General features: G+C 48.2%; 1 protein-coding gene across 1 annotated transcript in view; it reads right to left on the reverse strand.

Annotated features, from left to right (window-relative positions):
• LOC129710472 (complement C1r-A subcomponent-like) overlaps positions 1-11,461 on the reverse strand; it is a 15,456-nt gene extending 3,995 nt beyond the window's left edge. Inside the window, 6 exon segments of the mRNA XM_055657427.1 lie at positions 4,409-4,556; positions 6,869-7,062; positions 8,066-8,197; positions 8,785-8,965; positions 9,599-9,817; positions 11,306-11,461. Of these exon segments, the coding sequence (XP_055513402.1) occupies positions 4,409-4,556; positions 6,869-7,062; positions 8,066-8,197; positions 8,785-8,965; positions 9,599-9,757 (814 nt within the window). The 5' untranslated portion in view covers positions 9,758-9,817; positions 11,306-11,461.
• Between the last annotated feature and the right edge of the window lie 1,840 nt (positions 11,462-13,301).

A 13,301-nucleotide genomic window follows, 5' to 3' on the forward strand; every position in this document is an offset into this window, starting at 1 on the left:
CACTATATTAATAAAAGATAATACAATATAATACACTATACAATGTAATACAGCATAATACACCACAATATGACACTGGAATGCAATATAATGTAACACAAAAATACACTATAATATAACTATATAATACATTATAATATGATAATGTTATACGCTGCAATGTTACACTATAATATAACACTATTATATATATAATACAATATAATATGCTATAATACACTGTGACACTACCATCCACCATAATACACTATAATACATTATAATCTCCATGAAACACTAATACAATATAATAGAAAGATTAAACAAAAACTTACCGTTTTAAGTTTGATCTTTCTTTTATCGGAAGTTGAAGTGAGGGAATACGTGAAGTGCCCGCCATCCCGCGTGCGCGTCAATCTCCAGAGCAACTGTATAAAAAACCGCAGACTGGTTGCAGGACGTAAACTATAGAAAGATTAACAACCTTAGACTTACCGGATGATCTTTATGAGAATCAGGGTTGGTAGTGGAGGGCACGCATTCCCTCACTTCAACTTCTCATAAAATAAAGATCAAACTTCAAACGGTAAGTTTTCGTTTAATCTTTCGATTTTATATCGAAGTCACGTGAGTGACTACGCGAAGCCTTCAAAGCTCTGTGGTTTCATGCAGTGAGCCAGTCTATATGTGGACACACTGCACCGATCAACCATACATGGTTGAAAGAAAAACATATTTCATTGAAACATGATGTTAATTTGCATACATGTACATGCTTTTTAATAGAAGCAGTCCCTTTACATCAGGGATAAACAATTGTCTTAATCAACAACGTAAAATTCTATTAGCAAATAAGCCAGGTCTGTTAATTGGGTTATTGTAAAACTTCTGAAAATTACACTCATTTGCCCATCGTACTGTCGCAAGAATGTGATCCAGCGAAACTTCCATTTTATTTGCTGCCGAGGTAGCTGCAGCCCTGAGATTTGAAAATATCAGTATCCAACACGCATCTGATAACATACATTTTATCCAACTAGAAATGGTTTGCACTGTTACCCTTTTGTGTGGCTTCTTATAACTTATGAATACTGCTTGGTCGTTACCTCAAAGGTTTTTTGTAACCTAGATGTATCTCTTTACAGAAATAACCACACACAACCTCCGATCTGGCGGGTACGCCAACAGCTCTAATTTGTATCCCAACGCACCTGACCTGCTCTGCTTTATCAATTCATCTATGTAAAAGACCACTTTTTTGTCGGATATAACAGCGTTATCCAGTCGAAGTTTCTGCAAAGACTTGAACTCTTTGTGCTGAGACGAGAGCCATAAGCATTACCAATTTGTGAGTGAGCTGGGGCAAAGATAATGATGCGGCTGGTGCCAAATTGCGAAGCAGCCTTAACACTACCTTAACATTCCATCCCTCATGATATCTAGACCTTGGAAGGTTCCTGTTAAAAACACCTTTCATGAATCTAAATACCAATGGGTGAGTGCCAACAGTTTGATGTCCAGACCCCAGCACTAAATATGATGATAAGATTCAGATTCAATTTTAATTGTCATTGTCAGTGTACAGTACAGAGACAACGAAATGCATTAAGGCACTACGAGCAGTGTTAATAGCGCTGTAACTTAACTCTTTTTCAAAATATAACGCTGAAAGAAACTCCAACACATCGGCTATATCTGCCGTAAAGTTTATATGTGCTTCCTCACAAAACTTCTCCCATTGTTTGATGTATGAGTAGTACTGCTTCCTTATGCCATCTCGCCAGGCTGCAGTTATTACGTCAACCGTCCTGTTGGATAGTCCTAGCCCCTCGAAAGGCCTTCTTAAATTCTGCAAATTAATGTCAATGCAATCATGCAATGGATGAGGTTCCCGAGTGACAGGCTGAATTAACATATGTTTATGTCTGTAAACCACCATGGGAGATTCCTTCAATAGTCCTTTTAATAATGGATGCCATGGTTGAGTAGGCCAGTTAGGAGCTACTAAAATGCCTGATGCCTTGTCTTGAATTGTCTTCTGCAAACTTCTCCCAATAAGGCAGAATGGAGGGAAGGCATGGAAATATATTCCCCCCACCCCCCCAGTCTATAGAAAATGCATCTATTGCTTCTGCCCCCGGGTCTGGTTGCCAGGCTATATATCGTGGTAATTGATTATTAAGTCTGGAAGCAAACAAATCAGTGTTCCATATCGAGCTATTATCCCGTTGAATACTGCCTGATTCAGCATCCATTCAGTGTGTTCATTGAACTTCCGCGATTTAGCATCTGCTACCATATTGTATCTGCCCGGCAAAGGAGCAGCTGATACTGTCCCAACTATCCATAGATGTTGGGACTCGGGGTTGCCAAGCTGCTCCCTCTTGGAGCTGAATCGGAGCTTGCTGTGCACCCCGCAGCTGCCAACGTCTCCGAGGTAGAAACGTACAGCCGTCGGCTTTTCCCAATGCCGCGGTCCTCTGCCGCTGCTTTCTCAGCAGCCCGTTTCCCTTACGGTCTAGGTTTTCCATCGCGACAAACCTAGGCAAACGTCGGGATTAGTTTTAAATTTGTACTCACCTGTTTGGCTTTTAAACCTTACCAGTGGGGAGACCAATGTTCATCCCCAACCAAACCTCGCGTCATGTGTGGACGTATAGACGCGCATGCGGTCTGGCGGGCTCTTCACGTAGTCACGCACGTGACTTTGATATAAAAAGCACTATGATGCACTATATTACGCTACAATACACTATATAACATTATAATATAACACGATATCTTCTATATCTATCTATATAATATTAAAACTGTGTGTGTGTGTTTCTGCCTGACTTGTGGGTGCCAGCCTTTGATTCGTTGCTACGCCAACACCAGACCCACAAACGCCCCGATTTTTTCCATTTCGGTAGAGATTTCATTTTTCATTCCAAGTATCCACTCCTCATTAAATTTTGTCGTGTTTATGTACACATTTTTAATAAAATCCTTGTCCCCCCCCCCCCCCCCCCTCACTCATTTTGTCGCCTCCTGCTGGCCAGCGACCATAACGGCTGCTGGCGCCCGCCTCTCGCCTCAAAGCCGCCATTTAAAAACAGCCGCGCTGCTGACTGCTGGAATCTTATGTTCGGGAACGGCTTGAGTTGGAGGTCCATGTCTCCCGTGGGGGCTACGGGTAGGGAACGGCTGCGTTGGGGAGCAGACCCAACGGCTCTGCACTTGGTCTAGTTATATAATATAACTATAATACAACACTATAATGCACTGTAACAATATAGGTATGTTGCAAAGCCTACCTGAAGCGTCGCTGAAAATCTGTCCCAGCCCGTGTGCGCGATTTTGGCGCCGTTTAGAGGAGGGCGGGTTTAAAACGCGATTTCCCCTAGGCTGTTCAAATCGAGGATGTTCAGCCAAGTTAATTATTAACGAAAAATCACAGGAAGATTCTGTTGCTTTAGTTATTATTACTTTTAAGGGCTTTATCTAATTGGTATAGTAGTGTAAAAATTAACGTCTAAACCCCCGACCGCCGGCAACGGGTCGGATCTCATACAGGGGACAACAGAAGGTAGGCTGTTTATTCTTTCATTAAAAAGGGCTTCTTAAGATCCCTTTATACAATGTTTAATGTTGCGAGTAGCTAATTTTGGGCCCATTATATCCCGCAGTATTTTTCTGGGCATTTGAGGGCACAAATCTAGCGCAATGTGAACGTTCTAAACCAGCGCGTTTACAGGATCCCACTAGAAAGCTGATTTAAATTGACTTTAATTTACAGCAATTGAACACTAAATTCCTTCCATTTGGCCTATAAATTAATGTAAATGAGATTTTAAAATCATGTTTTATTGTGAATTATTTGTGAATATTATTTGGACACTTAGGCTATTTAAAAATGTTAATCATTTATTAAGAAATAGATAGATGTTTAGATCTAGTAATTGAAGTTTGAAATTAGCTACAATTGGGTAACTAACTAATTATATGCTTTAATTTCAGGTCATCCAAGTAAGATTGTTTTATATTTGTTTCAGAATGCTTCAATCTATGATAACTGAAAATTTCATTCAGTTCTCTTAATTTTTAAGAAAGTTATGGGCTTTTGACTGTCCACGATCACAGCTTTTTTGTTATGTCCATAGAAAATCAATAGGGAACAAGATGCTAATTTCCGAGTATGAAAATGGCCATAACGTTTTAAATACTTGAGATATGAAAGTGAATTAGGTGTCAAATTAAACTTCTTTTTATGCTTTATCTGATGGGATAAATTGCAGACTTGATTTTTAAAATCTCAAAATTTTGTAACATTGCTACATATAATGCACCAGTATAACACACTCTAAAACAGCAGTGCAATACACTATAACACAGACTAACCCACTATACTACACCAGCCTCCACAGTGTGGCTGAGGACATACACTCACTGTCGGTGGTGTAGTGGATTTTCCAGCCCCGCTCAATGCCAGATGTGTCCGTGTGGAACAAGATATCCACAGCATTACTGAGCGTGTCAACCGCTGCTGGTCTCTCCGACCCACACAGTGGTCCCAACACCGTGTTCTTGTACTCAATCTGGAGGCAGAGATCACAGCAATTGTGTCAGACTGTCCACCTCCCAGCCTCCCCTCACGCCCTCCAGCCGGGGATCAGACTCACACACACACACACACACACACACACACACACACACACACACACACACGCACGCACGCACACACACACACACACACACACAGTGCAACCCCCTCCCCTTATCACCCTCCACTCGCACACTCCTCACAAGTGCACAAGTTATAGGAGTAGAATCAGGCCATTCGGCCCATCGAGTCCACTCCGCCATTCAATCGTGGCTAGACACAAAATGCTGGAGTAACTCAGCGGGTGAGGCAGCTTCTCTGGATAGACGGACTGGGCGACGTTTCGGGTCCAGACACTTCTTAGAGAACATTGCCCCGTTCCTTCTCTCCAGAGACGCTGCCTCACCCGCTGAGTTACTCCAGCATTTTGTGTCTACCTTCGATTTAAACCAGCATCTGCAGTTCTTTCTTACACATTCAATCATGGCTGATCCCTGCCTCTTAATCCAATTTTCCTGCCATCAATCAATCAATCAATCAATCAATCAACCTTTATTGTCATCTTGCAAGCAACAAGTACAGTGCAAAATGAAAAGACGTTTCCCAGTGAATAGCGGAGCCTCGCACATGAAATTTAAAACACTTCTCACATAATAACACTAAAAAAAAACAATCCAGTCCCTGATGGAACAGAATAAATAGTTAAAATCAGGTAAAAAAAAAACACAATGTTAAAAACAGTAAACCAATCATAAAAAAATGTCCGGGGCCGCTGATTTGAGTGGCCAGTGCCAGTTATTAAAGTGTCCGTGCCAGCCGCAGAGTCAAGTCAAGTGACTGTGAGTGCAAAGTGACTGTTTAGCAGCCTCACAGCCTGTGGTAGGAAGCTGTTTAGCAGCCTCGTAGTCCGGGCTTTGATGCTTCGATATCTCTTGCCTGATGGCAAGAGATCCAGGTGTGTGTGGAGGGGGTGCAGTTTGTCCTTGGCAATTCTCTGTGCTTCCTTCAGACAGCGGCTCTGGAACAGTTCTTGTACCGAGGGTAGAGACATCTCCCCCTAACCCTTGACAATTGTTCTAATCATGGATTTGTCTACCTCTGCCTCCTGGGGTCAGACACACACACACCACACACACACACACACACACACACACACACACACACACACACACCACACACACACACACACACCACACACACACACACACACACACACACACACACACACACACACACACACACACACTCCACATTCCCCCTCTCTCCATCTCCCTCCCTGTCTCTCTACGTCACTATCCCTCTTTGTCTCTCCCTCCCTCCCCCCCGCCTGCCTTCTTCACTCCCAACCACCCTCCCTAGCTATCACTTTACCTTCCTCCGACCCTCCCTACCTCTCCTGCCCTTCCTCTCCCTCCCTCCATTCCACCTTCTCTTTCTCTCCCACCTTCTTTCTCTCCGTCCATCTCTCTCTCTCTCTCCCTCCCTCCCTTTCCATCGTTTAGTTTAGTTTAATCTAGTTTAGTTCGGAGACACAACGTGGAAACATGCCCTTCGGCCCACTAAGTCCGGACCAACCATCGATCATTAATAAGTTCATAAGTGATAGGAGCAGAATTAGGCCATTCGGCCCACCAAATCTACTCTGCCATACAATCATGGCTGATCTATCTCTCCCTCCTAACCACATTCTCCTGTCTTCTCCCCATAACCCCTGACACCCGTACAAATCAAGAATCTATCTATATCTGCCTTAAAAATATTCATTCACATCCTCCACAGCCTTCTGTGGCAAAGAATTCCACAGATTCACCACCCTCTGACTAAAGAAATTCCTTCTCATCTCCATCCTTATTGACTATGCTTTTAATGCGAGTCTGTGGCCTCTAGTCCTAGACTCTCCCACTAGTATAAATGTCTTCTCCACATCCACTCTATCCAGGCTTTTCACTATTTGGGAAGTTTCAATGAGTTCCTCCCCTCAGTATTGTAATCCCCAGTGAGTACAGGCCCAGTGCCGTCAAACGCTCATCTTATATAAACGCGGTCTAAGTCATCCCACATTCTCATCCACATTAGGGGGACAATTTACAGGAACCAATGAACCTACAAACCCGCCATTTCTTTGTGGAATGTGGAAGGAAACTGGGGCACCCGGAGGAAACCCACGCACGCGGCCACAGGGAGAACGTGCAAACTCCACACAGACAGACAGACAGACAGAGCCTGCGGTCGGGATCGAACCGGGTTTCCTGGCACCGTGAGGCTGCGGCTCTACCCACTGCCCCGTCGAGGGGGGGACGCGCTCACCGTCATGTTATCGTAAGGACATTTCACTTGAGGGTGACTCTCAATCTCAAACAGGCCCTGGAACCCGAGGGAAATGGAGAATCCTTCCTCCACTCGAATACTGTAGTTACAGTGAAGGTTGGCAGGGTAGGCAGCGGGATATCCCGGACTGGTGAACTGGCCGGACATCTCACTGAAATATTCCTGGCATTCCACTGCGGGAAGACAAGGGAGATAGTCATCAACACGTGGTCAAAATCATAGTTAGAGTCACAGTCAAAGAGTCATACGATAACTTTATTTACCCCAGGAGGCAAGTTGATCTGCCGACAGTCATAAAAACACACCATGAAACATGTGCTTTTGTTGTAAAATGTATTAATTTCACTGTATACCTGTTCACTTTTAAAATGCTTGTGATGATTGGAAAGGATTGGGGGTGTGCAAAGATTGGGGAGAGCGGGGGAGGGGAGTCAGTCTCAGCCTCAGTCCACCCCATGATAGAAGGGGGAGGAGGTGGTTTTGGGGGGGGGGGTGGGGGGGGTGGGGGGGGGGGGGTATGGGGTGGGAAAACTTCAGAAGGTAGTTGAGGCCAGTTGAGGGGGGATCTTATAGAAACTTACAAAATTCTTAAGGGGTTGGACAGGCTAGATGCAGGAAGATTGTTCCCGATGTTGGGGAAGTCCAGGACAAGGGGTCGCAGCTTAAGGATAAGGGGGAAATCCTTTAAAACCGAGATGAGAAAAACTTTTTTCACACAGAGAGTGGTGAATCTCTGGAACTCTCTGCCACAGAGGGTAGTTGAGGCCAGTTCATTGGCTATATTTAAGAGGGAGTTAAATGTGGCCCTTGTGGCTAAAGGGATCAGAGGGTATGGAGAGAAGGCAGGTACGGGATACTGAGTTGGATGATCAGCCATGATCATATTGAATAGCGGTGCAGGCTCGAAGGGCCGAATGGCCTACTCCTGCACCTAATTTCTATGTTTCTATTTCTATGTTTCAAAACCTTAATAACTTTTGTATTATTTCTCAGATTGGAACAAAACGTATTTGACTTGCAGCAGAGGAGAATGGTGAGTAAGGTGGGGGAAAAAAAGGTGGAGCTGCCTCAATGCCCCCTCCATCACCCCCCCCCCCCCCCCCCCCCCCCCTTCCTCCTCTACCTCCCTGCTCCTCTGATTTCTCCCTGGTCTCTCTCTTTCTCTCTCCCGGTCACCTTTACAGCTCCTGCCATCGTCCCGGAGGCTGTATCCCCGCCAACAGTCACACGTGTAGCTGCCGATGGTGTTGTGGCAAATCTGGTCACACACGGGCTGTGACGCGGGGTCCTGAGAACACTCGTCCACATCTGCAAGACAAAGTCGGCACATACACAGAGTGAAGCTCCCTCCCCTCCCTCCCTCCCTCCCTCCACACCCACCCCGTCACACACACACACACGTACACACACACGTACACAAATGTACACACATACATGTACACACACACACACACACACACACACACATACACACACACACACACACAAACACACACACACACACACACATGTACACACACTCACACACACATGTACACACACATGCACACTCACGCTCAGAGTAAGCTCCCTCCCTCCACACTCACCACACACAAACACACACACACACATACAAACACACACACACTCACACACACATGTACACATGTCACGCTCAGAGTAAGCTCCCTCACGTACACACATGGATACACACGTGCGCACACACTCACACATACACATGTTCACACACACACGCACACACACATGTGCGCACATACATGTCCACACACATGTACACACACACTCACATGTACACATATACACACAAGCACACACACACGTGCATGCACACACACACGTGAACACACACACGTGAACACACACACACACAGGTGCACACACACGTGTGTACATACCTACGGCCTCGTAGTAGATATGGAAGCCTGTGTAGGGCTGCTGGTTGGAGAAGTCAGAGGAGAACTCGAGGTGGAGGGAGTTTCGAGTGGAGTCGAGGATGGGCTGAGGACGGTTCCCCGCTCCCGCTGGCTTCTCCATGTCACCGCAAAACACGCCTAGCGTCCGTGTCCCCTCGTTCACCTGTAGGGGGCAGGCGTGTTAGAGCACACGCACACGGACACAGACACATGTGCACAACACACGGACAGATGGTGACACGGATACATGGACAGGTAAACATGCGGATTTACACGGATAAACACACGCACGGATCAGACACGGGTACAACACAGGCGCAGGAATACAGACCCACACATGCATCGACAATGGCATTGAACACACAAGACACGCACACACATGGTCGGGACTGAACGCACTCCCACCCTCAAACCTCACCCTCCCTAACTCATTTCCCCCCACCCTTCCTCTCCATCCTTTTTTTTTTTTTTTTTTTCCCCTCCTTTTTTTCCCCGCCCCCTAATCAGGTTCCCTCTCACCCCCTCCCTCCTTTCCCTCCCCTCCTCCCCCCTATCTCCCTCCCTCCTCCCCCTCCCTCCCTCCTTCCCCCTCCCCCCTCTCCTCTCCCTCCCTCCTCCTATTCCCTCCCTCCCCTCCCTCCCTCCCCTCCCCTCCCTCCCTCCTCCCCTTCCCTCTTTACTTCCCTCATCCCTTCTCTCCTCCCTCCCTCCCCCCTCTCCCTCCCTCCCTTTCCCTTCATCCCTCCCTCCCTCCCTCCCTCCTCTCCCCTCCCTCTCCCTCCTCCCTCCCACTCACCTTCAATCTATCGTACACGCAGCCTTGAGACGCCTCCATTTGGAAGTATCGGAAGTGTAGGCGGATGTAGTAACCAGAGGGAACGGCAATGTACCATTCGGCCCGGGTCTCGTTGGGATAGTAGGAGGGGAATCCAGGGGAGGAGATCTCGCCGTACATGGGCAGGGTCTCGGCTCGGCGACACTCCCCTGGGTCGGGATCCACAGGGCCACAGCCCACCTGTGGGGGAGGGACAAGAATAAGTCACCCCTCACCGCGTCCCTTCAGCCCACTGAACCCCTGCTATCCCCTCATTTCCCAACACTTCCGTTCCCTCCCACTTACAGGCGCGAAAACAGGCTTTTCGGCCCAACTCCACCCTGCCTTCCTTCCGAGGTGAGGGGGCGGTGAGGGAGGGAGAGTGGGAGAGAGATGGAGGGAGGGAGGGAGTAGGAAGAGAGAGAGAGGGAGGTAGAGAGGGAAGGAGCGGGAGCGAACGAGGGAAGGAGAGGGGAGAGCACAGGAACGGACCCATTGTCCACCACTATCGCATCTGCCTCCACCACCACCACCGCTCGGCAACGCGTTCCAGGCACCCACCACCCTCTGTGTAGAACAACCTGCTCCACACATCTCCTTTGGGGAGAGAAAGGTTCTGACTGTCTACTACCATATCTACACCTCTCTAGGATATATTCTGTATATGAACTAAACAAAAATCTCTGTCTTGCTCATCGCAATCCCCCCCCCTCCCCTCTCCCCCCCCCCCACCCATTCTCTCTCCCTCTTTCCCGCTCCCCCCATCCTCTCCCTCTTTCTCTCCCTCTCCCCCCCTCTCCCTCTCCCTTTTTCTCCCCTCCTCCCCTATCTCCTCTCCCTCTCTCTCCCCCTATCATCTCCCCTCTCTCTCCTTTTCGCCCCTCTCTCTCTCTCACCCACCACACTCCCCCTGTCTCTCTCCCCTCCCTCTCTTTCTTCCCTCTCCCCCTTTCTCTCTTCCCCCTCTCCACTCCACTCTCTCTCCCCCCCCCCCCCCTCTCTCATAGAGTGATACAGTGTGGAAACAGAACCTTCGGCCCAACAACTTACCAACATCGACCAACACGTCCCACCTACACTAGCCCCAACTGCGCTTGGTCCATATCCCTCCAAACCTGTCCGATCCATGTACCTGTCTAACTGTTTCTTAAACATTGGGATAGTCCCAGCCTCAACTACCTCCTCTGGCAGCTTGTCACATCCACTACTCTTTGTGTGAAAACATTACCCCTCATGTTATAATTAAATCTTTTCCCCTTCACAGTAAACCTGCCTTCTCTTCCCTCTGTCTCTCTCCCCCTTCCCCTCACTCTCACCATCTCTGCCCCCCTCTCCTCTCTCCTCCCTCCCCCGTACACTCTTCTCTCCCCCCATCCCCACTCTCTCTTACTCCCTCCCCCTTTCTTTCTTACTCCCTCACCCCCCTTCTCCCCCCTCTCCCACTTGCCCTCTCTCCCCCTGCTCACATCTCCCACCTCTCCATCTCCCCCTTCATCTCCCCCTCTCCTCTTCTCTCTCTCCCCACTTCTCTCTCTCCCCCCTTTCTCCCACTCCCTCCCCCATCCAACTCTCTCTCACTCTCTCTCCCCTCTCTCCCTACCCCCTCCATCTATCCCTCACCCCCCCACTCTCCCCCACATCCCCTCTCCCTCTCCGCCCTCCATCTCTCTCTCCCTCTCCATCTCTTACCCAAGGCAGTGTAGAAGCCACATCAGGCTGTGTCAGTGAGCCAGTGCAGGGGGATGAGAGATGGGGGTGGATGTAGAGCAGGGCGCTGTGTATCCTAGAGAGATGGAGACAGAGCGGGAGTGACGTTTCGGGGCTGGAGACGGAGGTCGCCACTGTCTGGAACATTGCGTCACACAGTTTATCGCAACGTGCAAATATTAGTGGAAAAACAGCTCAAAGTTCAGAGGAGGAGAGAGGAGGGAGTCCAAATCAAACACTGGCTGGTGACACAGAGTGCTGGGGTAACTCAGCGGGTCAGGCAGCATCTCGGAAGAACGTGGACAGGTGCAAAGTGCTGGAGTAAGGGGCAGCACGGTGGCGCAGCGGTAGAGTTGCTGCCTCACAGCGCCAGAGATCCGGGTCCCATCCCGACCACGGGTGCAGTCGGTATGGAGTTTGTACGTTCTCCCCGTGACCACGTGGGTTTCCTCCGGGTGCTCCGGTTTCCTCCCACACTCCAAACATGCGCAGGTTTGTTGGTTAATTGTAGGTTCGGTAAAAATCGTAAATTGTCCCTAATGTAGGAAAGTGCTAGGAATGATTGCTGGTCAGTGCAGACTCGGTGGGCCGAAGGGCCTGTTTCCACGTCTGTATCTCGAAAGTCTAAAGTCTTGAGTCGTTTACATTGAATCTTTGCTGGAGGTTACACTTATCTCCCTCAGCCACATTATGTTGTTGATTTAGGAATATACAGAGATACAGCGTGGAAACAAGCCAAGTCCGCACCGACCAGCGATCCCCGCACACTGACATTGCCCTACACACACTAGGGACCATTTTACATTTATCGAACGAGCTGCCAGAGGAGGTAGTTGAGGCTGGAACTATCCTAACGTTTAAGAAACAGTTAGACAGGTACATGGATAGGACAGGTTTGGCGGGAGATGGGCATGGTGGGACTAGTGTAGCTGGGACATGCTGGTCGGTGTGGGCAAGTTGGGCTGAAGGGCCTGTTTCCACGCTGTATCACACATGGACTCACATTATCTTGATACAAGATCAGTTCTAAGTAGTGCCAGTGAAAGCTGGATCTATGGTGATGTAGTGTGAAGGAAGGAACAGCAGATGCTGGTTTACACTCCTCTCCCCTCCTCTCCTCTCACCTCCTCTCGTCATCTACTCCCCTCATCTCCTATCCTCTCCTCTTCCCTCTCCTCTCCTCTCTCTCCCCTCCTTTCCTCTCATCTCCTCCTCTCCCCACTCCTCTCCCCTCTCCTCTCCTCACCTACCCTCCTGTCCTCTACCCACTCTCCCCTCCCCTCCTCCCTTCTCGTCTCACCATCTCTCAACCCTTCCTCCTCTCTTCTCTCCTCTCCAATCAGACGACTTTGTGTGCAAGAAAGAACTGCAGATGTTGGTTTACACCGAAGGTAGACACAAAATGCTGGGGTAACTCAGCAGGACAGGCAGCATCTCTGTAGAGAAGGAATGGGTGACGTTTTGGGTCGAGACCCTTCTTGTAATCAATTGACAATCGGAGTTTGTCATTCAATACAGGGTACTTTGTAAAGTATTAGGTGTAGTTCAGTTTAGTTTAGAGATACAGCACAGATGTAGACCCTTCAGCCCACCGAGTCCGTGCCGACCAGCGATCTCTGTACACGAACACAATCCTACACACACTATGGATCATTTATGATTTTACCAACGCCAATTTACCTCCAAACCCGCACATCTTTGGCGTGTGGGAGGAAACTCACGCAGGCCATGGGGAGAACGTACAAACTCCGCACAGCCAGCACCCGCAGTTGCGATCGAACACGGGTCTCTGGCGCTGTGAGGCAGCAACTCTACCGCTGCGCCACCGTGCTGCCCAAAGTTCTTGTTAGTGCTTGCTATTTCACATATTCTGCACTAAAAACCCAAAGTGTATTTCTAGGCAAGTTAATTTGCAAATATATTCATATATACCCTATTCTAATGTATGTATTAACTAATTTAAAAGGCAAAAAGCTAT

The sequence above is a fragment of the Leucoraja erinacea genome, chromosome 28 (assembly GCF_028641065.1).
Source record: "Leucoraja erinacea ecotype New England chromosome 28, Leri_hhj_1, whole genome shotgun sequence".
Lineage (NCBI taxonomy): Eukaryota > Metazoa > Chordata > Chondrichthyes > Rajiformes > Rajidae > Leucoraja > Leucoraja erinaceus.